This window comes from Chiroxiphia lanceolata, chromosome 17 (assembly GCF_009829145.1).
Source record: "Chiroxiphia lanceolata isolate bChiLan1 chromosome 17, bChiLan1.pri, whole genome shotgun sequence".
Classification (NCBI taxonomy): Eukaryota; Metazoa; Chordata; class Aves; order Passeriformes; family Pipridae; genus Chiroxiphia; species Chiroxiphia lanceolata.
This window is the reverse complement of record NC_045653.1, coordinates 641,218-667,016: the sequence shown is the minus strand read 5'-3', so window position 1 is coordinate 667,016 and position 25,799 is coordinate 641,218. Positions and strand designations below refer to the sequence as shown.

Below are 25,799 nucleotides of genomic sequence, written 5' to 3'. Positions count from 1 at the left end.
TAAGGGAAGTAACGTTTCATGGAAAGTAATGTGGAAAGCACGGAGCTGAGCTGGTTCTCGGTGATTGACTGCCTCTGCCGGCCTGTGGATCCCACGAATTGATCCCTGTGCTTTGCAAACGGACATTTTCAAGAAAACCAGCCCCGGGATGTGTGTGTGGGGCAGGGGCACGGCAGGGGCTGCTGAGCGAGCGGGGGGCACCGCAGCCGGGTCCCTCCGGCGGCTCCGGGACGCGCCTCTGAGCAGCAGGTCCGGGGAGCAGGGTGCGGGTCCAGCGCCGCGCTGGGCACCCGCGCTCGCTCCGGGCTTGCTGCGTGTGTTCTCTGTCCCACGCCCTCCCAGCAGCAGCAGCAGCTGGCTCGGGGAGCACCACAGGATGGTGGTTCAAGTGTCCTCCGAGGTTACGCGGGTTCAGAGCCGTGTTCCCTGTGCCCGAACCAGTGCTGCGTCACCCGAGCCCCTTCAGGGCTGCGGGAGCTGCTCCGCTGCCCACGGGGACACTTGGTGCTCTCAGGAGGGCTCTGGCCATCGGCGCTGGTCAGTGCACGGCCGGGATGGCAGCGGGGCTGCGCCCCGGGACACGGGAGCGCTGCGGGGGCGAGGGGGAGCCCAACCGTCCCCGCCCCACGCGGGTCACGGGGCGCTGCGGGACCGCGACGAAACCCGCTCCTGCCTCGGGCTCCCGGAGCCGCGCGCGCAAGCACCGCTGTGACACGCGTGACAGCGAGTGACAGCGAGTGACACGCGTGACAGCGAGCACCGCCCCATGCGCGTGTCCGTGTGTGCTCTGTTTGCTTTGTGTGCGCTGTGCCCGCGTTTGCTCTCTGCTGCGTCTGTGTGCTCTGCATGTGCTGTTACTGTGCGCGATCTGTCTGTCTGTGTGCGTTTCTGTGTCCGTCTGTCCGTGTCTGCCTGTGTCTCTATCTCTCTGTCTCTCTGTCTGTCCGTCTGTCTGTCCATCCCTGTCTGTCTGTGCCTCTGTCCGTCTGTCTGTCCATCCCTGTCTGTCTGTGCCTCTGTCCGTCTGTCTGTCTGTCCATCCCTGTCTGTCTGTGCCTCTGTCCGTCTGTCTGGGTCTCTCCGCGTCCCTCTGTCCCGACCCCGCTCGTTTCCGCGCGTTTCCCGCCCCCTCGGCGGAAGCGGCCCCGCCCTTCCGGCGGTTTTGGCGCGCGGCTCTGGGGCGGCAGCCCCGCCATGGCCCGCCCTGGCCCCGCCGAGCCCGGGGCCGCCGTCGAGCAGCTCTGCCGGGACCTCAACCTGGACGCGGCGAGCGCGGCCGAGGCGCTGCGGGACTTCACAGCGCTGCGGGGCACCTACAGCCTGGAGGTGAGCGGGGCGGGGGCGGCGGGGCCGGGCCGGGGTCCCGGCCGAGCCCCGGCTGAGCGCCGTGCCCGCTGTGCCCGCAGGGCGAGCCGCTGCACTGGTTGGCCTGCGCGCTGTACGTCGCCTGCCGCCGGAGCCGGGTGCCCACGGTGGGGAGTGTCCCGATGGAGGGGAACGGCGTGTCCCTGACCCGCATCCTGCGCTCCGCACGCCTCAGGTGAGCGCTGGGCTAATTAATTACCGCCGGGGCTGATTGCGCAGCGCCCGTCAGTCTCTGCGCTGCCAAAGCCGCTGGCCCGGGACCGCTCCCGGTGCTCTCAATCGCAGCGCCCGAGGCAGAGCTGGGAAAGCAACAAATTCGCGGGTGTTACAGATGGAAATTGGATGCAAATACGTAATTTTCAACTTCAAGCCTTTGGGAGACCACCCATGTCGGACCAGCAGTTCCACCCACGCCAGTTGTTTCTCGCTGTAGTTAATTTGACCGCAAACACCTCGGCGTTGCCGTAGCGATCTCGATAGCACGCGTGTCTGGATCAGGATTCAGGGCAAATCCCAAGGAAGTGCTGGCGGCTCCCAATTATTCTGGGAACACAGCGTTCCCCCTCTGCACGGCCCCGGCAGCAGCTCCCCTGCCCCTGTGGCTCTGACCGGGCAAGACAGAGCTGGAACGACAGAGCTCGGAACGTTTCTCGTTCCGTTTAAAGACCCGCTCCTGGCTGAGCTGCTGGAGGGGGAGTGCCAATTAATTACACCCAGAACTAACAGGTTTTTGTGCAGGTAACTTTGACAACTCTTGCTTGTGGTTTTACTGCCTGTCCTGCCTCCCCCTCCACACGTGCAGAGCGGCATGTGATTTTTCCTTTCCACTCCTCCCCTGCCCAACACAGCCATGCTGGCAGCCGCTGCATCAAAGTAGTGTTCCTGTGCCTTAAAGAGGGTCAAGGAGAAACCCCAGAGTGATAAAAGGCAAAAAACTTACAATATGTACAGTTTGGGAGTCTGTCAAAAAAAATGTAAATCTACATAGTAATCTAATCAGTCATTAAGGAGTAAATATGTTGCATTTTGGAAGATAGTTAAGGCTCAAAGAAGACCTTTCTTTTTTCTTTAAAGTTTAATTCAGTTTTTTAGCAAAATGAAGAAGTGGATAGACATGTCAAACCTACCACAGGAATTCCGAGAGCGAGTGGAGCGGCTGGAGAGAAATTTTGAAGTGACAACTGTGATTTTCAAGAAGTTTGAACCAATATTTTTTGATGTATTTCAAAACCCTTATGAAGAAACTTCCAAGCCACAGCGAAGCAGGAAACAGAGGTATGAGATTTTGAGATTTAATGTGACTTTTCCCTGGAAAGAGTTATACCCAGTACAGATTTGTGAAAATGAAGTTCTGAAGAGATGGGGCCTCTTTGACCCTGAAACCCAGCACATGCAGAGCCAGCCCTGACCCTGGGGGGACCCAGCTCGTGCCCCCAGGGCTTTGCATCCCACTCCCTGTCACAGGTGGGAAGGTCTGTGTGTGTCGGGCAGAGGTGCCACGAGGTGGGTTAACTTCGAGGCACAGTGAGACCAATGCTCTAAACGTTTAGCAGAAATAAGTAAAGTGGCACAGGGGTGTTTTGTCTTGGCACAGCGCAGGCAGGCAGCTGGTGTGACAGGACCCCTCTGTGCTACATTGATACATCCTCTGTTACGTCCCCGGTGACCTGCTGGGTCCTTACTGTGATTGCCAGATGAGGGAGGAAGTTACAGCTGATGTGCTAATTTTTATGAGATTTGGTGGTGTCATCTTCCACAAACACATGGAAGTTCTGCCTTAATTAAAGGAGGCAATTAATTGTCTGTGTTCCTTGCTGAGTGTGTGGCTGTCGCTGTGACATCTTTGTAGTTAGAGTGTAACCCTGGGGATGAGGGAGCCAAGCTGTGGCACTGCGGGGTGTTTTTTCAGCTCATGTGGGTTCTCTGGATGTGAGGGGGGATAATTGTTCTGGTAAAATGCTCCAGTGTAGCTCCATGACTACAGGTAGAGTGTAGTGGGAGAAGTTTTATTGGGTGCTTTCTTTGTGTCCCTCAGAGCAGCGTTGGGCAGCATCACCGTGGCTTTGGCTCCTCTGTGGGCTGTCCCAAGTAATGCCTTCCCTGGTCTTCCAGCTCTGTGGGTTTGGATAATCTCTACTCCAAGTGGGATTCAGCAGCTGAGCTGTTGTACAAGCTGTAATCGTGTGTTCTGAAGGGATGACTGATGCTTTAGTAAAATATTTAGGAAAAACCATCACTGGCATATATATAGCCCTTATCATCTCACCATCTGTGGCTGCAGGAGGGTTCTGTGGGAGATGTGACACCAGCAGAATAGTGTGGCAGGGTCAGAGGCAGCCACTGGCTTGGAAACAGGGTCAGGAGGTTGTGAATGCTGTGCAGGATGCCCTGTGGAGCCAGGTGGGAGGCTGTTGACTGCGCCTTAGTGTGAAATTAAGACAACAGCTCCAGCTGTTACTTTGAGCAGGGAAATGGAATGAAATTCCTACTGTAAAACAAGGTTCAGCTTTCTGGAACTGAAGAGTGACTTCTCCCCACTTTTCCTTGTTGCCAGGCGGGTGCCATGCAGTGTCAAAGATCTCTTCAACTTCTGCTGGACTCTCTTTGTGTATACTAAGGGTAGGCTTGCTTGCTTTAGCTGCGTGATTTGGATACATTCCCAGCTGTGAACTTCTGTTGTGTTGCTTGACGTGATGTGCTGTCTCTTCAAGGTAATTTCCGTATGATTGGAGATGATTTAGTAAATTCCTATCATTTGCTTCTGTGCTGCTTGGACCTGATTTTTGCCAATGCCCTTCTGTGTCCAAACAGAAGAGATTTGCTAAATCCATCATTTAAAGGTATGGTGGGGAAAGATTATTTACAATCAAATGAGATTTTTTTTTTCTCTTGGTTCATTTGAAATGAAGTTGAAGGTTGGTTGTCTTCCCCTCCCCCGCCTTGTTCTCAGGCTTACCAGTGGAATTCCACACTCCAGAGATCAAAGCCTCTGAAGACCCTCCCTGCATCATTGCCACGCTGTGTGAGCTGCACGACGGGCTCCTGGTAGAAGCAAAAGGCATAAAGGAACACTACTTTAAACCATACATTGCAAAGCTGTTTGATAGGAAGGTACATCTCACTAGTTTTGTGAGTGCATGGTGGTGCCCCATGATGGCTCTCAAGACCATTTAGGTCCTGTGGGTTCCTCAGGGAAGAGTGCAAATGAGCAAAGGAACTCAGGCTGGTTCAGGTTTTCTTTGTCTGTATTTTAGCAGGAGCAGAATTCACTCTCAGCTTTTAATGCTGTGTGCTGTAAGGTCTCCTCTGTTTTGGCTTTTTATGTCAGTGGAGAACCTTTGCTTTCCTTTCTCGGCATTGTGAAACTGAATTATTAAAGGTGGTGTTTTCTTCAGGCAAAAAAAAGTGATCTCCTTGTGAAATAGTTTTATGGGATGTCTGTTATGGTAGTGTGGGTCCTGCTGCTTGTCTTGAAGTTGAGCAAAATGCTTTGGAAGGAAGAGGTTGAGGTCACAGGTGTATGAACTGTTCTGTCTAGTTTTGATCTTGGAAACGTTTTCCAAGCTCTGGAAGTTTCTGTGTAGTTGTTTGTAAGGTCAGTCCCTAACCTGGCAGTGAACAGATACTACATTGTAGAACTGTGTCTGAAGAGTGAGTTCATCTGGAGCTTTGTCTTGATAATGGCACTGTAGCCCTTTGGTCTAGGCAAAAAAAAAACCAAAAAAGTCCAGTTATGCACCTCAATCTCATTTCCTTTTTAACTAAAACCATCGTGTCCTCACAATTGGAACAGTTTTGATTTTATTACGTAAGATATTTCTGCTTTTTATTCTTAGATCTTAAAAGGAGATTGTCTGTTGGATCTCTGCAACTTTACAGAAAATAGGTAAGTTACAGCTTTTGTTCTTAATCATGGGGCTCGGTTTCACATCTAAAGCACTGGCCTTTGTGTACTAAATCTCAGGTTTTCCTGTTTCATTATCTTACCATATCTAATGGGGTTTTTATTATTGACCACCAAAGCTTCTCTCTGGCTGAAATGCTTTCTTGTTCCAAGATGTGGCCAATGTCAGGGGTTCAAGCTGCAGAGGTTCTTCCTTGCTGTCAGGTTTTTTGGTGCTTGCTTTGATTTTCTGGTGACTAACCTTTGAGTAATCTAATACAAATCAAAGCCTTGACTCTGATGTGCACGGATGTATTTCTGTACACATATTATGCCCAGGTAGGGAAGTGTTTAAATTCATTTGTCAGTCTCTAATTGAGTGTATAAATCTGTGGATGCAGCAGAAGGGCTTCAGAGAAAAAGAAGAAACAATTGCAAAACCACAAAAGAGGTGTAGTGTTTCTGTGGGAGGCGAGTGTAATTGTTTCAGAAACTTTTTGAATTCACTTCTGAAGGTTAATTTAAATGCAAAATAGGAATAGCAGCTTCTTTGTTCTGGATCCCTTATGGTTTGGGGGGTTTTTTGCCTTTTGCAAAAATACCTATTAATTTTTTTTTTGCTAGGTTAGCTCTTAACTTGTTGGTTTTTTGGGAATTTTGAGATAAGACGTGATTGTTTTAACAGTGTAGATAACACTTTAATTTAGATATAAACCCATGTATAAACTGTGATCCATTGAATATGCAACTTTTCTTAGTATTTTTCTTAAAAATTAATAGTATTACATACAGTAGTCCCTGTTCTTTTGAAAGTAGCCTGACATTTAAAAGAAGCATGGAAGCCTGTTAGGGTTTGGGTTTTTTTTTGTCCAAACCTTCCATAGTTGTTTTTTTCTTTTTTCTTTTCCACTTTCTTTTTTTTTTCCTAAAAGACATGGGGAAAGTGAACCTGTGATACAGTCAGGTTTCCTGTGGGATCACAGAGTTGCTTTTGTCATGATTACATTATGTTCCACTAATATGTCTGCTTCAGTGGTAGCTGGAACTGCATTCCTGGCCCGTGGAAAAGCTGCAGGCAGGATTTATTGATGTGAACCATTTCTGATTTTTATCCAAAAGTTCCATTCCGCTTCCTAAGTGTAAATTTAAAGCTTTGCAACCTTGGTGGGATTAAACATTTCTGTTTTCCAATTGGGTTAGCTGGAATAAAGAGGGTGAAGGATTTGTTTGGTCTCACAGCTAGCTAGCTCTTCCCTGTCCCTTCTGCTGCATCATTAGGAAAATTATGGGCTAGGGAGTGACAAAACCAGAAATCGAATGGAGGTGGATGCAGCTCCCGTTGGTGCGCTCTGTGTGTTCACAGATTTAACCTCTGATCAGTTGAGCGCTTCCACACTGGTTTATTCACAACTGGAGTAGAAGCAGAGTTGGATTTTTTTCCTCTTCTTACTGAGAGCCAAATGTTGGTGGTCACTTAGGAGGAAGAATGGTCCCTGCAGCAGGTCCTGGAGAGCTTCCAGTCTGAAGGCAGGCAGGGATGACCCCAGGCAGGTTGCCTGGGGAGGTGGAAGCAGCACTGCTGCCCAGAGCATGGAACACTTTGACCTCGTGTTGTTGTGAGTTTGTACTTGCGCTCCACAGGGACCTTCTTTGTTTCTTCAACACTTAAACCTTTGATATCAAACCTGGGCTTCTCTTTCAGCAAAGCACTGAATAAAGAGTATGAAGAGTATGTTCTGACCGTGGGTGATTTTGATGAGAGAGTTTTCCTGGGAGCTGATGCTGAAGAAGAAATTGGCACTCGAAAATTCCCTGCAGATGCGCTAGTAGAGAAAACAGCAGCACGAGCTCCCACAGAGTGTCATCTGCAGCAGCATTTTGAAAAGGTGATTCATTTAACACATCAGTCTCACTCGAAGGACTCGGAGTTTTCCCTTCCTTACACACACTTTGAATTATTGAGGGGACTTGGAATTTCTTGAACTTCTTCCTGAGAGGAAGGTGGTGAATGCCGTTTGCAGGCTCCAGTACTGTCTTGCTAAGGAGAAATGGTGGTGATGTCTTTCCTGTGGAATTTATTGTATAATTATTCCTTAAACTGGATGAGAGCACTTTCATGTGTTTAGTCTGGTTTTGTCCACGAAAAACCTGTATGTAGGTAATACCTAAATATATAGGTCTTACAGTTTTGTTCAAGCTCCATAATCATGCCACAAAACCTTGACACTGACTTCATTTATTTGTTTTCCCAGTGTTTCCTTTCTTAGGATAGGAAAGATCATCTTTTTTATTCTTCTGCAGAAAATAACATTCACAGCATAAACCTCACCAAACTGTCTCTTCATTACAAAAAGTAGCCTATTATCAGAGTAAATCTTTCACTGCATTTAAAAATGTACGATGTATTTAATGAAGTTGGCATGCAGGAAAATGCTTGATTACTTTTGGATAAGGAGAAAAATAGTGCTAGATGTGTGAAAGAACCATATGCTGTTTGATTTACATGTCTATTAAAAAATAAGAATTCTTATTCCAAGATGCTAGTGGTGGTGTAAGTGAATCCTATGGCTTAGCTTTTTCTGCCAAGTGTAAGTGTATTTCGTATTCAGGCAAATTAAAGACAGGGATGTGGAGTGGGTTTTAGCAATTCTGAACTTCAGTTTCTGTAATGTAACAATATTGCTATTAATGCATAATGACTGCAGGCTTAACCTTTTCTCATTATTTGCTGTGTATCATCAGAATGTTGTCTGCTCTGGTAATTAAATCCAAAAACTGTGTCACTTCCAGAGAGCAGGATACAAATAGGTAAGTGCAGTCCACACAGCTCCGTCTGCTCAGTGCTGCATCATCCTTTGGATAAAGGAAGGCTCAAGGTCTGCCTGGACACCATTTTCCAAGGAATATTTTCCTGTGGACCTCTCCTGAGCACCTTTGCCACCCACTCCTTGTGTCACACAGCTAATGCAGTCAGGGACTGAGAATGGAAGCATGTGCTTCCTCTTCCTTATCCTGTATTTTTCAGTGTTCAGATGATCTTAAAAAATTACAGGCTTTAAGATTTTTAGGTCTTGATTTACTGTATTTTATTTTTTAAAACCCTTTGAGTTAATTTTCATCTGCATGAAGATTTGTTATATTTTGTATTTATGGAGTCCTGGGAAAACTTTGGCTCATTTTCAGTCAGTTCTGAGCTGGCAGGTTTGATGAACCCTCACGTAGTGTACTGGTGGTGTAATTTTAGTCTTTGGAGGGGTTTTGAAGGAGATGCTCATTTGAAAGATTATTGAAACTGTTTTGTTGGCTGATTTTACTTGTTATCTTTCTCTGTGTGACAGAAAAGATCATTTGCACCTTCAACTCCCCTGACTGGCCGACGATACCTGCGAGAAAAGGAAGGTGTCATCACTCCTGTGGCTTCAGCCACGCAGAGCGTGAGCCGCTTGCAGAACATGGTGGCTGGGTTGAAAAATGCACCCAGTGAACAACTTACAGCTATTTTTGAGTGAGTGTGTCCACTTCAGCTGCTCTCATACACAAAGGAACTGACCTTCTGGCTTTTTTTGTTTGGTGCAGAGTACTTAGGTCTGTGTTTCTGTAGTATTTCTTGTTGAAAGATCTATTTTCTAGATGATCTCATCTGGCTGAACACCACCACCCCCATCTGACTTTTCACCACCATTGCATTAATGGAGACTCAGCTTTTGGTGGTGTTAATTTATCTGTTTGCTTGAAAGCCAAATGCCTTTTTTGTTTATTTATTTGGATTTTAAACAAGTATGACTCTAATAAAAGATGTGGTAACTGTGTTGTCAGAGGTTTTGGAGGAGGGCAGAAATGTTAGAATCAACAAGCTATAGTGTTGGCCTTCAACTTGGGAAGATAAAACTAAAAGCAGCATACAGATTTCCCATTTCTCCTTCCTGCTACTTCAGGATATCTTAATCTAACCCTGTAGCACTTGTATGAGTCTTACAGTGACCCTGGTTACTGTCAAAGCTGATCTCTTGTGTAGCAGCAGCTGTGCTTTCCATGTTGGTTGTTCTGGTGGCTGTTCCCTGAGCTCTCTTCAGCTCACTGCTTTCCTCTCTGAGCCTAGCTCATAAAAAGCAGTAATTGAATAGTAAATACCTGTAAAGGTGGGTGTTTGCTTAACATCTGCAAGTTAGAGCCTTGCTGTATTATGGTGTAAGGTCTCTAGATGTGTTTTTATTAATCAGAATGGACATTTAGTATTAGGACTTAATATTTGAAGTGTGAAAGTAATGTTTTGTAAAATAACCATCATAAATAGGTGAAAAATATTACTTGCAGTTCTCATCTTCGGAGTTAATGTATATTTTGAAAGTTTTCTTAGCACTAGTTCTTCAAATTTTACAACCGCTCAGCAGGATGCGTTTGTTTTGAATATTTCTTTTATTGTTTTTTAAGGACTGATATTATTTATATTACACAATTAAGACATTAAAGTGTCTACAATCTCTAATGAAGAATGTGTTTGTTCCAAGTAATAAACTAGTCTGTCAGGAGAGAGGTAAATATTAAAACGAGAAAAAAATTGAGTAAACCTCTTACAAGAGTTGTGGTGAGTACTTTGCTCATACTGGACATGAGTTCAGCAAGCACTGGGATATGTACTGGTGTGATTGGGAGAAATGGGAGGAACTGTAGTTTGGACTGTGTAATATTCTGTGCTTTTTAGTATTTTCTTTTTCAAATTAAAATTCCACGGAGATGGCTTGGAAGTTAATTAGAAGGCTTTGTTCAAAGAAACCTTAGTTGCTTTCAGTTCTGGCTTTTCAGAATAGTTTATTGTCTTAAGTTGACATCAGTGACAAACCACTGTCCTCTAAAGCAGTTGCTGGAAGATCTGAAAGCTTTCAGAGAGACCATCTCTAGCCAGAGATTCTCTGGCCCATTTTTATGACAGTGACTGTCTGGAGTTCACCAGTTTCTCTCTGTCTTGGTAGTAAATGGGAAGATGTTGGCTCTTCACTCTAAGCTTTTCTGTACTCCCTCAGACTGAACCTGGCTTGTGGTGGTCTCGTGGATGCATTTGGTTGATTGTTGCCTTTTGCAGTATCCTCACTACTGCCTTGCTCTCACCAAATCCTTTTTCTCCTGAGTGTGCTGCTGTAGCTCTTACTTTCTCCTGCATTTGTTCCAAGATCTACATAGCCTCCCTAACCTTGTTAGGAAAGGAAAAAAGGACACAATATTTGTGTGGTTTATGTTTTCCTCTGTCTGGGTAATACAGGTTATTGCAGATGAGGAATGTCCATATAATTAGCTTCCCTTTTTATTTTGGTGGTATGGGTTTTTTGTTGTTGTTGTTCTTGAGTTTGGTTTTTTTTTTTTAACTGGGTATTAATTTATACAAACAAGGCTTTCTCTTTGCCTTCTGCTTCAGGTCTTGTGCCCGCAGCCCCATGGAAAGCATCATGAGCAGAGTGAAGGAGATCGGTGAGACCTTCTGCTGCAGCTACACTCAGTCAACAGATGAGCAGCCAGGCTCTCATATAGGTATGGAGTGAAAGGCATGGGATGTTTCAAAATACTAAACCAGGGCAAATAGAATGCATACATACACTCTTGTCTAAGTACTTAATGCAGTGGAGCTGTTTTTATCCCAGAACATACCCAAGCAGAAAACTGTTGCTGTCAAACAGAACACGGTAAAAAATAAAAATTTATGACAGAGTAAACCCAAAGCTGCAGTTTGAACTAGGATAACCAAGAGATAATGGAAAAGCAGCTCTCAACAACGGTAAACTTGCATTCTTCTTGGCTTTAGAATCTAAAGGGAACCGAATACAAATAGAAAAGTTATTATTGAAACATTGCGAAACTACACCAGAAGAAATATTAAGTGATCCTTTAAAACATTTATCGAATTTCATGCTGTGCTTGGACTTAGCGGATTTCTGAACATACTTTTTGGGTTTGCAAAGTGTGTACATACACACCCACAGTATTTTCTTGGATCAGGACAGGTTGCTCAGTTTAGTCTTAAGACCATTTGTGCCAGTGGCACTGGACTTCATCTCTGTTGGTTTTAAATTTCAGATTTTGCTGTAAACAGATTAAAACTGGCAGAGATCTTGTACTATAAAATCTTGGAGACTATAATGGTGCAAGAAACACGGAGACTGCATGGGAAGGATCTGACTGTAAGTAAAGAACTGTCTGAAGAGTAGACCACTTTTTGTAACTGTTTCTCAGAGCTTGTCTTCAGGCAGCTTCAGAACAGAGCACTGTAAAGCACTCTGTGTATATTGTTAATATTTAAAAGGGGAAATACATGGGAGGTGCCTAAATGTGTTTTTTTCTACTGTTAAAACCAGTATAACTGGCATAACTAGCCATCTGAATTTGTGGTGCCTTCTAGAATCACAACTTTATGGACAGTTGACTTTTATTCTCTTCTTGATCCAATGAACAAGATCAATACTTCATGTTAGGCAGCACTGCATTTGCTCTGCTTTGTGGTGCACAATAAGGAGGCCAGTTGATTTGTCCATAGTATGCAAAATGGGGTGGGTTTGGTGCTGCTGCTCTACATCTAGTCTTCTAAATTCCCCTATAAAAAAAGAGGAGGTTGTGAACAGTGGAAAAAAGCAGGTTCTTTCACAAAATTCTGACTTCCATTTCCCAGACATGAGACCACTGCCATTTTGTGTCTCCTCAGGCTCTCCTGGAGCAGGATCTGTTCCACCGCTCCCTCATGGCGTGCTGCCTGGAGATCGTGCTCTTCGCCTACAGCTCCCCTCGCACCTTCCCCTGGATCATTGAAGTGCTTGACCTCAGGCCCTTCTACTTCTATAAGGTAAATAGCCTCTGACTTAGGACAGTATCTGTATTAAAAATGGCATGTTACTGGATTGAGAGGGTGATGCTCTTCCTCCCTAGGGAATCAGGTAAGAGAAGGACTGATGTTATTGTGCACTGGCTGTCCTGAAATAATATTACCTGGAATATGTAATGCCAGAGCTGAAGCTGAAATATAAAGCAAAAAAATCCATTTTGTAAATGGTACTGAACTGTAACATGCTGTCAATCAACTTTTAGTTCTTAATCTGTATACACTGTTAGTAGACTAAAGCATTCAAGCATATATTTTGTTGATACTCTGTTTCTGGTCATTTTTTTAAACACATTCACCCCACCTCCAATGTAATTTGTTGTTTGACTACTTCAGTCCTTTTGTCACCTATCCATATGCCTCTAGTTTTTGCTGGACACCTCACAGCTTACCATGAATAAATCAAGTAGTTCTGTTTAGGTGACAGCAACCAAAAAATGGAACCCTTTGGAAAAGCTCGTTTATATTCTGTTCTCTCTTTTTCCTTCACTCATCAGCTTAGGGCAGTACTGAAGCTGAAACAAATCTGTCAGTATTGCTGTGGCTTTTGGTAGCCTCCTTCAAAATGAAATGCACTGGTGCAGACCCAACTTTGTGGAACAGATTTATGTTTGATTTGAATTTTTTTTGCTATTCAGTGTATTGCAGCGCTCTTACGTGAAAAAAATTGCCATCACAAAGGCTTCACACCACGGAGACTTGTGGCGTTTGTAACTTTGTTCTCCAGATGCTTAGTTTCTGTAGCAGGAATAACTAAAAATATCAATAAGTCCTCCAGGGAAGTCTTATGGCATTTCTGTCTCTGGAGCTTTAGAAAAACAATCTGAATGCTCTTCAGACAGGAGTAAAATAAATAAAGTGGATTTTGTGTTGGAGCATGGGGGTGGAATACGATGCTGCAGGGGATCTGTTCAACCCCCACTTGTCCACGTTAAGGGTTCTGAGCATTTCTTAAAACTTTGGAGCAGTGGTTTTCAACCCTTCGTGTAATGGGCTGCTGGTTTGAAGGGCAGGAAAGCTGGAATGCTAGGGTTGCCACGTGCCCTGCTGTGAGCGGCTGTACCTGTTCCCATCTCCCCAGGTCTGCTGCACGTACTGCAGGGTGAGCTCTGGGTATGCTCAGTGTTTCTTTCTGTGCATGCTTAGCAATGGGAAGAGAGGGCCTAAAATCCCCTGGAGTGGGTTGGTCTGCATTGATGGCACATCTGCTGTCCACTTCTGACTCCTGGGTTGCCTTTGGGAAAGGGGGTTAAAAAAACGGGGATCAGAAGAGGGCTGAGGAAGATGAAGATACAAGGAGAAGGCTGGAGCACTCTTTGTTGAAGTTTCAAACAGGGTCGTGAAATAAAGAACAGTCTGATAACGTTAAACATGAGCCACGTGACTTTGGGGTGTGTGTGTCATTGCCATCAGGTCATTGAAGTGCTGATTCGGTCTGAGGAAGGGCTTTCCAGAGACATGGTGAAGCACCTCAACAGCATTGAGGAACAAATTCTGGAGAGTCTTGCCTGGACTCGGAACTCGGCACTCTGGAATGCACTCGAGGCATCAGACAACAAAGTCCCAACCTGTGAAGAAGTAGGTGATCTGTTTTCCTTTAAATAGGAAATTCACTGTTGCTTTATAGAGAAAATAGTTCAAATGAGACAATTGCTGCAGAAAATCTTCTATTAATAGATTGGCACAAAGAAGGGAAAGTCATTTGTTATCTTACACTGACATTTCTTATTTCTCAGGTAATATTTCCCAGTAATTTTGAAGCCAGCAATGGAGGAAGTGGGCTTGGGCATTTGCCTATGATGCCATTATCTCCCATAATTCATCCTCGAGTAAAAGAGGTTCGAACAGATCTTGGTGGGAGTTTAAGACGGGGTATGTTCAAGGTTTCTGATACGATTTGAATGTGTGAATTTGGGGGGAGGGGTTTTAAGCTTCTTTGTAATTGCAAAAAGCAATCTTGAATGTGAATTAAGCATTCAGAATTGTGAAGCCTCTTATTTGATCAAGGGAAGGTCTGGATTCACCCAGTCAAACCAGTGCTGTGTCTCACTGGCAGCAGACAATGGTGATGGTGCTTCCCTGCTGGACTGGAGCAGGTTTTGTTGCTGGTTTGATGCCAGAGTGACCTTACTCTCAGGTGGGTTGTCATGTAATGGCTTATTGTCCATTGATTTTCAGATTTTTTTAGGTTTTTTTGGCTTTTTATTTGTTCGTTATCAGTGAGTTTGATTGGATTTTAGGTGACTTTTTTTTTTAATGAAATGACTGGTGCATTTATTCCTGCTTCCTATGAAACTGTTTTGGTGCAGAAAGGGAGGGCAATACTGTGCCTGCAGTATTCTCTGCTCTGAAGAACAGTTCTTTGCAGATTCCTGGATCTGAAATAGAATTATCTCCTGACAGCGAGGGTGCAGAGGCAGTGCCAGCACTGCTGTTTCCTTTGCATACTCCCCTAGTTAGGAATTGCTGGTTTTGTTGTATCCCAGACACTATTCCATATGTTCTTGCAGGTGCACCATGGACTTATTGGTTGTGTGATGTCTCCCTTGGTGTTTATCTGGCAAATTGCAGGACAGGACTGATTTTTTTTTTTTAAATACTCCTTAGGAAAGATATGTACAAGCAGTTGCTGTAGGTGGTGTGGTTTGTTGTTGGAGATGGTGTCATATATGGGTAGGGCTGTGTGAGACGTGACCTTGTATATGAGAATCTGGTACCAGAGGCTCCTCCTAACTTCAGTTGGAGTATGGTTGGGATTTTAAATGCTTATTTGCCCCTGGTATCAAGAGAACCATCTTGGCAGAGTTAGGAATGTGGTCTCCAATCAGTCTTACCTGACCAGTTATCCAGAAAGTCTGTTTTTTGGGAAATGGGAAACTGCTACCACTGGTATCCTCGCAGACGGCAGCAGAAATGCAAAAAGCCTGTGAACTGAAGCCTGTACATCAGTGCTGTGTACTTCAGCCTTACTGCTGGAGGAAGTATTTGAAAGCAACAGAAAAGCCTGAGAGGAACCAGGGGTGGGTGAGGGTGGAGGCACCGGACTCAGGTCAGTGTAGAGAGAGCTTGAAAGCCAGAACATAGAGAAGACTGCATATCCAGGGAATATGGTCAGTGTTCCTGTAGGTAACTGTGTTCAGAGGAATAGCACTTGCAAATGTTACTAATTGCTAAGCAGACTGGAGTGTCTGTGACCTTGTGTGTTCCTCAGTCTCTGCAAATTTGTTTGGTTACTCGGCTTCCACGTGGTACCTGATGGGAAAACTGTGCTGTCTGGGATGACTGCAAAATAAAAGGAATCAGACTGTAGATCTTGTTCACATCACCTGGGAACAGTGAACTCTGAGAGCAGGTCTGAACTAGAAGAGATCTCTGGTACTCTGGTGTAGTTGGAAGGCAGCCTTTCCCCTTCTCTGGAGAAGTATTCCCATTAAGCTGCTGCTTATAAGGTTTTGTTGATTTTATCTTTTTGTCCTTGGCATACCAGACATGCAGCCCTTGTCTCCAATCTCAGTTCATGAGCGCTACAGTTCTCCTGCAGCTGGAAGTGCTAAGAGAAGGCTCTTTGGAGATGACAGCCCCCGAGAAACGCAGACAGAAAAAATCTTACCCAAAGGAACTAAGTTGACAATTGCTCCAGCGTCGAGCATTGGTGCTGAAAACGTGTCAGTGTCTCCTGGGCAGACAGTGCTGACCATGACAACCACGACAGGGCCGGGGAAAGTGGGACAGAAGGTCACGATCCCACTGCACGGTACGAATTCTTCCTGCTTTTCTAATAGGTGTTTTCCTTGCTTTTAAGATCTGCTTAGACCAATCACGCACTTGGAGCATGTATTGCTTGTTCTCTTTTAAAGAATGCTGACTTTGTCCCAAAAAAAAAAAAAAAGCTTAAGTTCATACTGACATCTTCTCCTTGGAGGCATCTGATCCCTGGGAAACGTCCTGAGGATTCAGAATCATGAACAAAGTTGTGGAGTTCGTACTTCTTCCAGTTATACCTTACACAGGTTAAGTGATGCTTTGGTTCTCAGTTCCAACAATCATTTACTGCAATTTATCTTAACTTTGGTCTGTTATAATCTTAAAAGGCTCTGGAATTTCTAGATAAGGGTTACGTGTTAACAATAGGAAAATACTGGGAGACTTTTATTTTGTTAAAGTTGGGTGATGCTTGAATATTTCTGAAAATAATACATGAGCAATGAGTTTTATAGCCATTTTTAATTTAAAAATTTGGTCTACAGTTAAAGACAAGAAGGAAAAAATCTCCATTTTTCATGTTTGGGGAGATTTTCAGCAAGAGAATTTGACTGCTGAGGAAACTAATGCGGACTGTATCGGATATGCTGTCGGGTTTGCAGAATAGTAAAAAAGGGAGTGCCCACCTCCCCCAAAAGAGTGGAACACCAAGTACAGAAACTGTGATTTCTTCTAAACTTTGTCCTTTCGGACAATTTTAGAAATGATCATTCACATTCATAGTCTTCCTTTAACCTTACCAGAAATGTAATTTTTAATAATTTCTAAAGACTCAGAGGGATACAGTCTTTCTGGCATCTAGTACAGAAGATGAGATGCCTTTAGTATGAAATGTTTGTAAATGAGTTTGGTTTGCAAACCAAACCTCATTTAGCTCTGCAGCATGAGGAGAGCAACTGGTTTGTTTCTGGGTGTGTGTATCCTCTCCAGGTATTGCAAATGAAATGGGTGGGATCACCTTGATCCCCATTTCAATTAATTTAGGCCAGCCGTGTAAAGTGGAGGCTCTGGCTCCCTCCTGCCACCCCCCAGGGAACCAAGTACAGGAAGTGCAGGTGTCAGCAGCGAGCAAACCAAAGAGAACGGGGTCCTTGGCACTGTTCTACAGGAAGGTAAGTGTCCTTATTGGAAGTTGTGCTGTACTTCTGCTCGTGGCCACGCTGGAACCTGCCTCCTTGTGCAGTTTCCATTACTTTCAGTCTTCACGTACCTTTCCTTTGGTACCTGCAGTTCTTGTATACCTCGAAGAAGGAGAAAGATGTTGAGTGTTGCAGAGAATCCAGTTTTCCCCTTCCCATTCATGAGATTTTTTTTCCTTTTAATTAAGACCTTCCGTAAATAACTATCAAAGACACATTGGTAGATTTTACTTCTCTTGTCTATTTTGCTTCCTACATTTGCAAATTAGACATACCCATGGTGAGATGATTCTCCCGTGTCTGTGGATCCAGCACCTGGAGATTCTCATTTGCCACTTTGAGGCCTGCCTGGTAGTGCTGATCGTGCTGGGCTGAGAGCTCAGAAAGCAGTGATGAATGACACACTAGCTAGGGGTTTCTAGAAAGAAGGAACTTTTTGAAACAATGCAGGATTTAAGGGGCAAGTTAAGAACTGACTGTGCTTCAGAGAAATTTCAGGTGACTTACTTCTAGTTACCTTCATTTCCAGTGTGGAGGGCATGAGGGGTCTTTGGAAGAGGCAGGGTAACTTGGTCTAAATGACTACAAAGAATATATGCCTAAATTAATCTCTCAAAAATATTAGAAGATTGGTTTTTTGCTGTTATTTTCTTACTAGAGAAGTTATTTTTAGAGGGTGTCCCCTTTGGCGGTGTCTGTGTTAAAATACAACCTAGAAAATTCTGCAGTGAACGATCTTTAAGGTACATTTTAATACAGAAAGTAATTTCTGGAAACACTTGTAAGCCATATCCTGTGTCTGAACTATTGATTCTTTAATTTTGCTAGTGACAGTCTGTCTCTATGAGAACAGATTAAGAACTGAGTAGCCAGCTGCCAGGTGGGAACATTGCAATTTGGAACGTTTACTCTCAGCCAGGGAGTGCCTTCAGCTGTAGCCATGTATTTCACCAATAATAGGCAATATATTCTTCTTAGTTATGAAGGAGAACTAAAATCTTGAACCTAAATTTGTCTTTAAATTTTGACCTTTCATTTACATTGATCATGCTATTCACAATGATAATTTTCCCCTCCTCTCCTTTCTTGCTCCTGTTCAGTAGACCAAGTGAAAATGGACCTAATTAGTTAGTGAGGGATATGGTGTAGAAGCTGTAGGCATAATGTTTTTAGGCAGATTTTCTATAAGCATTAGAGATTCAACAGCTGAAGAGTGGACAACTTAGTCTTTGAATCATAGAATCCCAGAATGGTTTGGATTGGAAGGGACCTAAAAGATTATCTCATTTCAACTCCACCTAAAAGATTATCTCATTTCAACTCCCTGCCATGGCCAGGGACACCTTCCACTACACCAACACTTCCAGGGATGGGGCAGCCACAGCTTCTCTGGCCAACCTGTGCCAGGGCCTCACCACCCTCACAGGGAACAACTTATTCCCAATATCCCATCTACCCCCTGCCCTCTGGCAGTGGGAAGCCATTCCCCCTTGTCCTGTCACTCCAGGCCCTTGTCCAGTGTCTTTCTCCAGGCTGAACAACCCCAACCCTCTCAGGCTATCCTCACAGGAAAAGTGTTCCCTCCCTCTAGTCATCTTCATGGTCCTTCTAGAACAGCTCTGCTTTGAGCCATTTCATTTTCGCAGAGCAGGATAAGGTTGTTTGGCTTCACTCTTTCCTGTGTGTCTTTCTCTTCCAGGTTTATCACCTGGCCAGTGTGCGCTTGCGTGACCTGTGCTTGAAGTTGGACGTTTCCAATGACTTGCGCAGGAAGATATGGACGTGCTTTGAATTCACGTTGGTTCACTGTGCTGATCTAATGAAGGACAGACATTTGGACCAGCTCCTCCTCTGTGCCTTTTATATCATGGCGAAGGTAATGTGTAGTTTTTAAGAAATTCGGGGAATTTTACGTTCAGTTGACAGTGTCAGGTGTGTTCAGAGTTTACAATTTAATTGCTTCATTCTCGTCATATTACTTACTGGAGGGAAGGAAAAAGTCCTTCCAAAAAGTGCATGAAGTCCTAGTACGTGTTTTTCCTTGTTTTGCATATCTTAAAATTTCCCACCAACCAGCCAGTGTGTAGAGAGGGTTTTTCTTCTTTCCTGAGCACATTCAAGGTGAGTGCTGGTTGATGCAGACAAAGCACTGTGTGATCTTATTGCCCCATGTTTGTTTTCTATCCTGTTTGTCATCTTCACAATCTGTATAATCTGAACCAAAAAATCCATTGCAGTTACAGAATTAGGCAGGTGCAGAAGTTTGCAGGAGCAAATGTATGTAGGGAAGGTCTCTATTCCCCAAAAATCCTCTTAGCTTTTGAAGATCCAGGCTGAGGAATTGAGGTGGTTGTCTGCTACTCGTACTTCTTTATTTCTTATTCCATTTCCCAGCTTTGATATAAGGTGGTGTTAAATTGGATTATGAAACTGGAATATTAGTTTGACTCAAACTTGAGCTGATGGTTATGGTGTCCATCAAGTCTAATTCAGACACAAAATTGAGGAGGTGAAACTAAGCCCAGGCTACTTCCACTGGGGCTGAATTACCTTTTCTTGAGGCAGACAGATGAAGAGGAGCACCATATGTGGAGGGAAACTGATGTTTAAATTGTGACTACCTGTGCTTTTAACTGCAGTGTGGCTCAGGCTCACCTGACATCAATACTGATAGCTGCAGGAAAGCAAAACCATTGAATAGTCAGTGCTCTAGGTCACGTAATTTGCCAGTTGTTTGGGTTTTTTTCATAATACAGGCTTTCAAGTGCTGACTCCAGTGCAGTGTGAGACCTGACAACTTAGCCAGAGACTGTGATACATTCTCTCCTGGCCCCTATTACAAAAATTGTTAAAATTGCAAATGTATGGCTGAAAAACTGCTTTAGCAAGTGAGCTATTTTGAAGTACAAAAGCAAGATGAAATTGCATGAGTGTACATACCTGCCTACTTTCTGTTTAGAAAAGTTAAGGGGTCCGGTTTCCAAATGTACAAAATGCATTTTTGACTTTATAATATTTCCCTTCTTTAATTTTAAGTGTCACTAGAAGAAAAGCCAAAAAAGAAAAATGCCTAAGCATCATAATAAAAAGACTTCGGTGGCTAAGAAACAAGGAATTCCTGAACAAGAAAAATCCTTGGTGTTTTCTTATTCTCATCACCAGGATTAAATTTTAAAATTATGTACTGATAGTAATACTCACTAAAAAGCTGCATGCTGGACCTGAGCAGCCCAGCCTTCATGCTTGCACTTGGTCTTCGATACCCTTTTCTGTTCCAGGTAACCAAAGAGGAAAGAACTTTTCAGGACATAATGAAAAGTTACAGGAATCAGCCACAAGCAAACAGCCATGTGAGTCAATAGCATTGCCTTTCTTCTCTGCAGATCTCAGAGATGGCTTTTCAAGTGTTTGTGCTCATAAATCCTGTGCAGTATAATATTCATTCCTATTCAAATGGATTTCATCTGGTCTCTCAACTTCCTTGTTTTCCTTGACAAGAGTGCTTTTCCCTGGTGTCTTGTAGGTTTATAGGAGTGTCTTGTTGAGAAATATTTCTGCTGATGTCTCGGGCAAAAATGCAGACCCAGATACAGAGATGACAGAAGGTGGGTACAGCTGAATCCGAAAAATCGGTCTAAGAAACTGCTCAGGGACTTTGATCTTTTGAGCAGCAAAGGTATTTATTTGCAGCGCTGGGAGCAAGCCAGCTCGCGCTGGACAAACTTGCTCACCGGCTCTTCAGAAAATCAGCACTTTTATACAATTTTTAGATGTGATTAAATGCATATTCAAACGATTACAACATCTATCAATACATATTAAAAATAGGCGGAGAATAGGTGGAGCTTGGGGCGGTGCTTCTCTTGGCACCCCATTTCGAGGGGTCGTTCCCATCTTCCTCCATGGGGCAGGGGGCTTTAACTCCTCTTCCTCAGCTTGACCTTTCTTCCTTTCCGTTGTTCTTGACCCACTCACTGAAGCTCGGAAAAGGCCCTGGCTCCAGGCCTATTTCTCCTATTCAAATGTCTACCTGATCCTGCTGTATTTCTAATTTATTGCCTCTAGGCCTATTACATGTTCTTGTACTGTTCTCTTAAGCTTTCGGTCCAGTAAGTAGAACAGAACGGGTACAGATCGTTTTGGATGTTGGTAACTTGTTAGCAGGCCCAAATTTCTTAGTTAACTCTTTTGGGCCTAACCCCTTGTATCATTCCCCCCTTTTTGTTTAGAATTTACGAATTCTTTCGTCAAGTTCTAATTGGTTTTGATAGGTATGCATCACTGCCCAAATTATCTGTATCCTTCTAACCATGCTGTTTGATTTGTACCATAACCAGATGGTTAGGATCAACAGTATAATCATGCCAGCTCCGATTACTAATATTGGATGTATCAAATAGTGGAACACTTGTGATGCCGTAGGGGAGTATCCAGTGAAGATGTCCCACCAGTGGTGTTTTCCCACTTTTTCCACTTTGGTTAAAACAATTTTTATGTTCGCCAGAGCATTCGTTTAGTCGTTCTGTTCACTTCTTGGACCAGTTCTTCTATATCAGGATGTTTAAGCATTGCCTTGAAAAGATTAATGTTCATTCCTATCTGCTATTTTGGCACATCATGATACATTATATAATCAGCTTCAATCAATTTCCTCGGGGTCATCTACACTCTCAGCTATACTCCTGGAATCACAGCAAAGGACTCTGCTCTTTTCAGTAATGTACTTGTGGGCTTTTACAGAACTGAACTGTCAAGTGCTAAGAAGTGGAGCAAATTTTACAGTTTTAAATATGTTAGAGAAGAACAAATGTAATGTTGAAAAAGAAACCCTCTTGTCAGCAGCTCTCCTGTGTGATAGAAGTGGAAATTATGCTTCCTAGTTGGAAAGAATGTTTGATTTTTCTTTCCATAAATTTGGTTGCTCAGGGTTGAAGTATCTTCTTAGTTTGTCAATGATATTATAGTTCTTCTTGGACAGTAACACTGGTTAAGAAAGAAAGACGAAGATGAACAGTACCTGGAATATTATGATTTTTTTTTTTAATATCACCTGTTCTGAAGATTTAACAGAAAATAAAAATGCTGACTCACTAAGACCACCATTTTCTTATATTCAGGTTTCTTTTAAATAGATGAAATTTTCTTTGCTCTAGGTTAGAGGAGAAAAGGGTAAGAGCAGTATTAGAGAAAAGCATGAGAACTGTGCTGTGCCCATTTTAAGTGACATGTCAGGACAGTGAGAGATCTTGAGCCCATGTATGAACCCATGAGCAGAGCAGATCTGCAGCCAGGACACACGTGGAATTTAGGAGTTTTTTCTTTGTGGTACGTTCCCACTGTGGCTGGGATTCAACTGCCTGAAGGAGTATTAAAGCTGTTTTTTAAAGGCCTGGTGAGGATTCCATCAGGGTCCAGGAAAGTGCTAATCTCCTGTAGTTCAGCATCCTGTCTGACAAATCCACACTTCTTGGATGTCTTGGAGTATCTTGAAGTGACACTGAGCTCCAGTGTTTTGTTAGACAAATATACTTGGTTACAAAGTTCTTCATTGGCTTTTCCTGCCAGACTTTTTCTTCAGTTTATAGACTTGTGTCTCCTTTCTTTAGTAACCCCTGCTCTTTTGACACTAGCTTACAGGAGCACGTGCCTGTGTTGTGACAGAAGGCAGACAGATAGAGTTACAGGTGTCATCTGGAGCTTTTGATGTTTGTCTCTGTGCAGTGATGGCCAGAGACTTTATTCTGTGCTGCCCTGTTTTACTTGGCAGTGAGCAGAATGGAGGAGGAGACATAGAAGGTTGTAATCAGTAGCACTTCAGCTTAATTAGGGGAGAAAGAACATTAACAGAAATACACTTGCTGTGTGGCTGCAGCTTTTCCCTCTGAACATAACACACCTGAACAAATGGTGCCATAGCTTCCGTGCAGCAGATGCGAGTTGAGCCGATCAACAGAAACTTTCACAGAAGCCAAAAGCTGAGAGGTGTCAGACTGCTTAAAACATAGTTTTAAGAGCGTCTAATGGCTTTGTACCACTCCCCAAAATAAGCATGGGAGAAGGGTTCAGTCGTGCTACAGTTTCTTGCTACAGCTATTTCCAAGTTTGGAATGAAGGCTGGTGTTGGTCTTTTTAGCCATAACCCACTAGCCTGCTCACAGTGATTGGTAGCTTCTCCTAATGTTCATCACCATCTGCAGCAGCCCCTGCTCCTGCCTCAGGCACGTTTCTTTAATTCCTCTCGTTAACTAGTCAATTTATGGACAAGTTCTTGCTAGCTGGACAGGGTAAGTTTGACTCTGAAGCGCCCAGTTTTTGACATCTGAAGCTCTCTCGTTGTTAGACTCAGCTGTGAAAGCTGCCAGTTCCTCCGGACAATCCACAGCAGAGAACTCCAGTGAGTCGGAAACAGAGGAGAGAGGAGATCTGATTAAATTTTACAATGCAGTCTATGTAGGACGAGTAAAGGCATTTGCACTGAAGTACGATATCACAAACCAGGATCATGTGGTAAGTAAAGTATTTTGGAATGAATACTCAGAGTCGTTTTTTCTGACAGTTAAACGTATGCCAATAATTTTGTCCTGTCACTCACCTGGTGTGGGTAAAGTCAGATAGTTGTAGGTAAGGGTATAAAAACTTGCTTTAACAGCCTTTCGAGAGAACTGGCACGGATGCTGTTCAGTTTGCAAACCTGGTTTCAGCTTCTTTACCTCGATGCAACACCCATTTGCTCAAATGCCTGTGGACCATCTCTGTAACACATCTAGACAATTAATTCTGTTATTTGATCGATATTTGATCTGTTGTTTACCTGTCTCAAGATAAAATCTTCTAAAGAAGACCTGGAGGTGTATTAATCTTTCCTTCTGTGCAGTTACTGCTCTTAAACACCTTGTGATTGAGCTCCCACGCAGATGTGTCCTCCCTTGCAGATGGAAGCCCCTCCCTTGTCCCCGTTCCCCAGCATCCGGCAGCAGCCAGTGTCCCCCCGGCGCATCTCCCAGCAACACTCTGTTTACGTGTCGCCTCACAAGAACGGCGCCTGCCTGACGCCCCGAACTGCACTGCTCTACAAGTTCAGTGGGAGCCCTTCCAAGGTACACAGCAAAAAAAGGTTGAAAGGCATCAGTTTGAGAGTGGGTTAATTAATCTCCTAATTAGGATGTGGTATAATGCAGTTCTAGTGTGTTATAATGCATCTAGTCTCTCAGTTTGCACTGAAGGGTAGAATTATGTATGTAGAATCCATCACTCACAGAGGTTCAGAATAACCTTTTGCTCCCAGATATTTGAAAATCAGAGCAAGTTTGAAATGGAGACAGAGTAACTCATGATTTTTTTTTATCTTGATCACAGAGTTTGAAGGACATCAATAATATGATAAAACAAGGTGAACAGAGGAGCAAGAAGCGAGCAATAACAATTGATAGTGACACTGAATCCCCCACAAAGCGACTCTGCCAGGAAAATGATGATGTTCTTCTAAAACGTCTCCAGGATGTTGTCAGTGAAAGAGCAAATCATTAAAACTGCCTGTTTCCTGTGGGATCTAAAAACTATGGAGCTGGTTACAGCTGTTGTGCTGTTTATTTCCTGGCTTTGTATACAGACAACTGCCAAGTTTCTTTAACACTGAACTTTCACCTGACTTCCACAGGATGCAAAAAGCAATAGTTAAGTAGGAAATGCCAGTGATCTTCATTCCCAAAGGCCACGCTGTGCTATAACTTTGAGCTGTTCTAGCAAGAGTGTTTTGTAGAAAGCCATATTGGATGTTCTCAGGCGTAACTGGGAGCATCGTGAGTTCTGAGTGTAACTCAGCTTCTAGTAACATTGGTTTTATTTTTGGAATCAGATTGGTAAAGAAATGAGTCAACTCAGTTTAAGTTTCCTCAAGCTTTTTATATTTGGAGAAAAAATTTTCAAAGTGCCTTATTTTAAAAGAATGTGAAATTTTATGCATTATTTTCTGTGGAGGAACTGGAGGGAATAAAAATGAATCATTTAGCCTCAGGAAGAGCTGAGCAGTTTTGAACTGTCAGAACTTCAGTTAAAATGTAGGTTGTGACATGGATCTGACAGCTTTGCAGTAACGGGGCAGTAATCAAAAAATACAAATAGCAATGACTTAAATTGGACTCTGGTAAAGCACTGAGATATGGTTCAGTGAATTCCCTTTCTTTTGAGCCAGGGGGTGCTGCCACGTTGGAAGTTACAGAGCAGCCAGCCCTAGAAGCTTTTCATATGGATGGCAGCTCACCCTGAAGAATTACAAGCAGGTTACAGTTGAAATCAGCAGCTGGGGTGAGATTAGAGCCATAGAGAAACTTCTCAGCACTGTAATTTTCAGTTTCTGTGTAACTGAACTGGAAAAAAAAAAAAAAAGGAACGATTACACATAGGACTTGTTTGAGGAGCTCTGCTCACTTCGTTGGCTGGGTGGGTTAGTATGGAAGTGTTAGTAAAAGCACTGTGATGATTTTGGGCAGTCTCAGCCAATGAATCTGGCCAGGAGTGAGAGAGGAGAAATTGATTCCTAAGTGTGAGTGATTCCTAAGAGAGAGGGCCACTACTCAGCAAGGAGTAGAAAGTTTACAAACTTGGTTTTGAATACTGAACTACTTGAATTTTGGTTTGGTTTTGTTTTTTTTTTTACTTTCAAAAAAGGTGCTTGGTGCTTGGCCATGGAGAGCTGCAGTGTGAGGAAATGGCCATGCAGTGGACTAACTTCCATGTCGATTCTTCAGTTTCTTTAATTTTATTCAAGTTTTAATGTTTGTCTTCAGAT

General features: G+C 43.6%; 1 protein-coding gene across 4 annotated transcripts; it reads left to right on the top strand.

The window, feature by feature from the left end:
* The first annotated feature begins 1,194 nt into the window (after window positions 1-1,194).
* On the top strand, window positions 1,195-25,799 carry RBL1 (RB transcriptional corepressor like 1). Of its 4 annotated transcripts, none has more exons than XM_032705024.1 (22): window positions 1,195-1,326; window positions 1,407-1,540; window positions 2,440-2,640; window positions 3,920-3,984; window positions 4,077-4,205; window positions 4,316-4,476; window positions 5,202-5,251; window positions 6,951-7,134; window positions 8,587-8,753; window positions 10,659-10,771; window positions 11,315-11,418; window positions 11,937-12,074; window positions 13,524-13,688; window positions 13,847-13,982; window positions 15,598-15,864; window positions 16,803-16,984; window positions 18,711-18,887; window positions 20,290-20,361; window positions 20,535-20,616; window positions 23,352-23,518; window positions 23,944-24,108; window positions 24,368-25,799. In XM_032705024.1, the coding sequence occupies exons 1-22, from the start codon at window positions 1,195-1,197 to the stop codon at window positions 24,536-24,538; spliced, it is 3,162 nt and encodes a 1,053-aa protein (XP_032560915.1). In that variant the 3' UTR covers window positions 24,539-25,799. The 4 variants fall into 4 exon arrangements, with proteins under 4 accessions (XP_032560915.1, XP_032560917.1, XP_032560919.1 ...); XM_032705026.1 differs by having other exon boundaries at window positions 1,219-1,326; window positions 16,857-16,984; window positions 24,368-24,920; XM_032705028.1 differs by lacking the exon at window positions 24,368-25,799 and having other exon boundaries at window positions 1,219-1,326; window positions 23,886-23,966.

What these genes read in the sequence shown, in the direction of transcription:
- RBL1 (XM_032705024.1), top strand. Translation starts at nt 1,195, where the DNA reads ATGGCCCGCCCTGGCCCCGCCGAGCCCGGGGCCGCCGTCGAGCAGCTC. An exon ending in TCTCTTTGTGTATACTAAGG is followed by an intron (nt 3,985 to 4,076) that starts GTAGGCTTGCTT and finishes TGTCTCTTCAAG; the next exon opens with GTAATTTCCGTATGATTGGA. An exon ending in AGCCACAAGCAAACAGCCAT is followed by an intron (nt 20,362 to 20,534) that starts GTGAGTCAATAG and finishes GGTGTCTTGTAG; the next exon opens with GTTTATAGGAGTGTCTTGTT.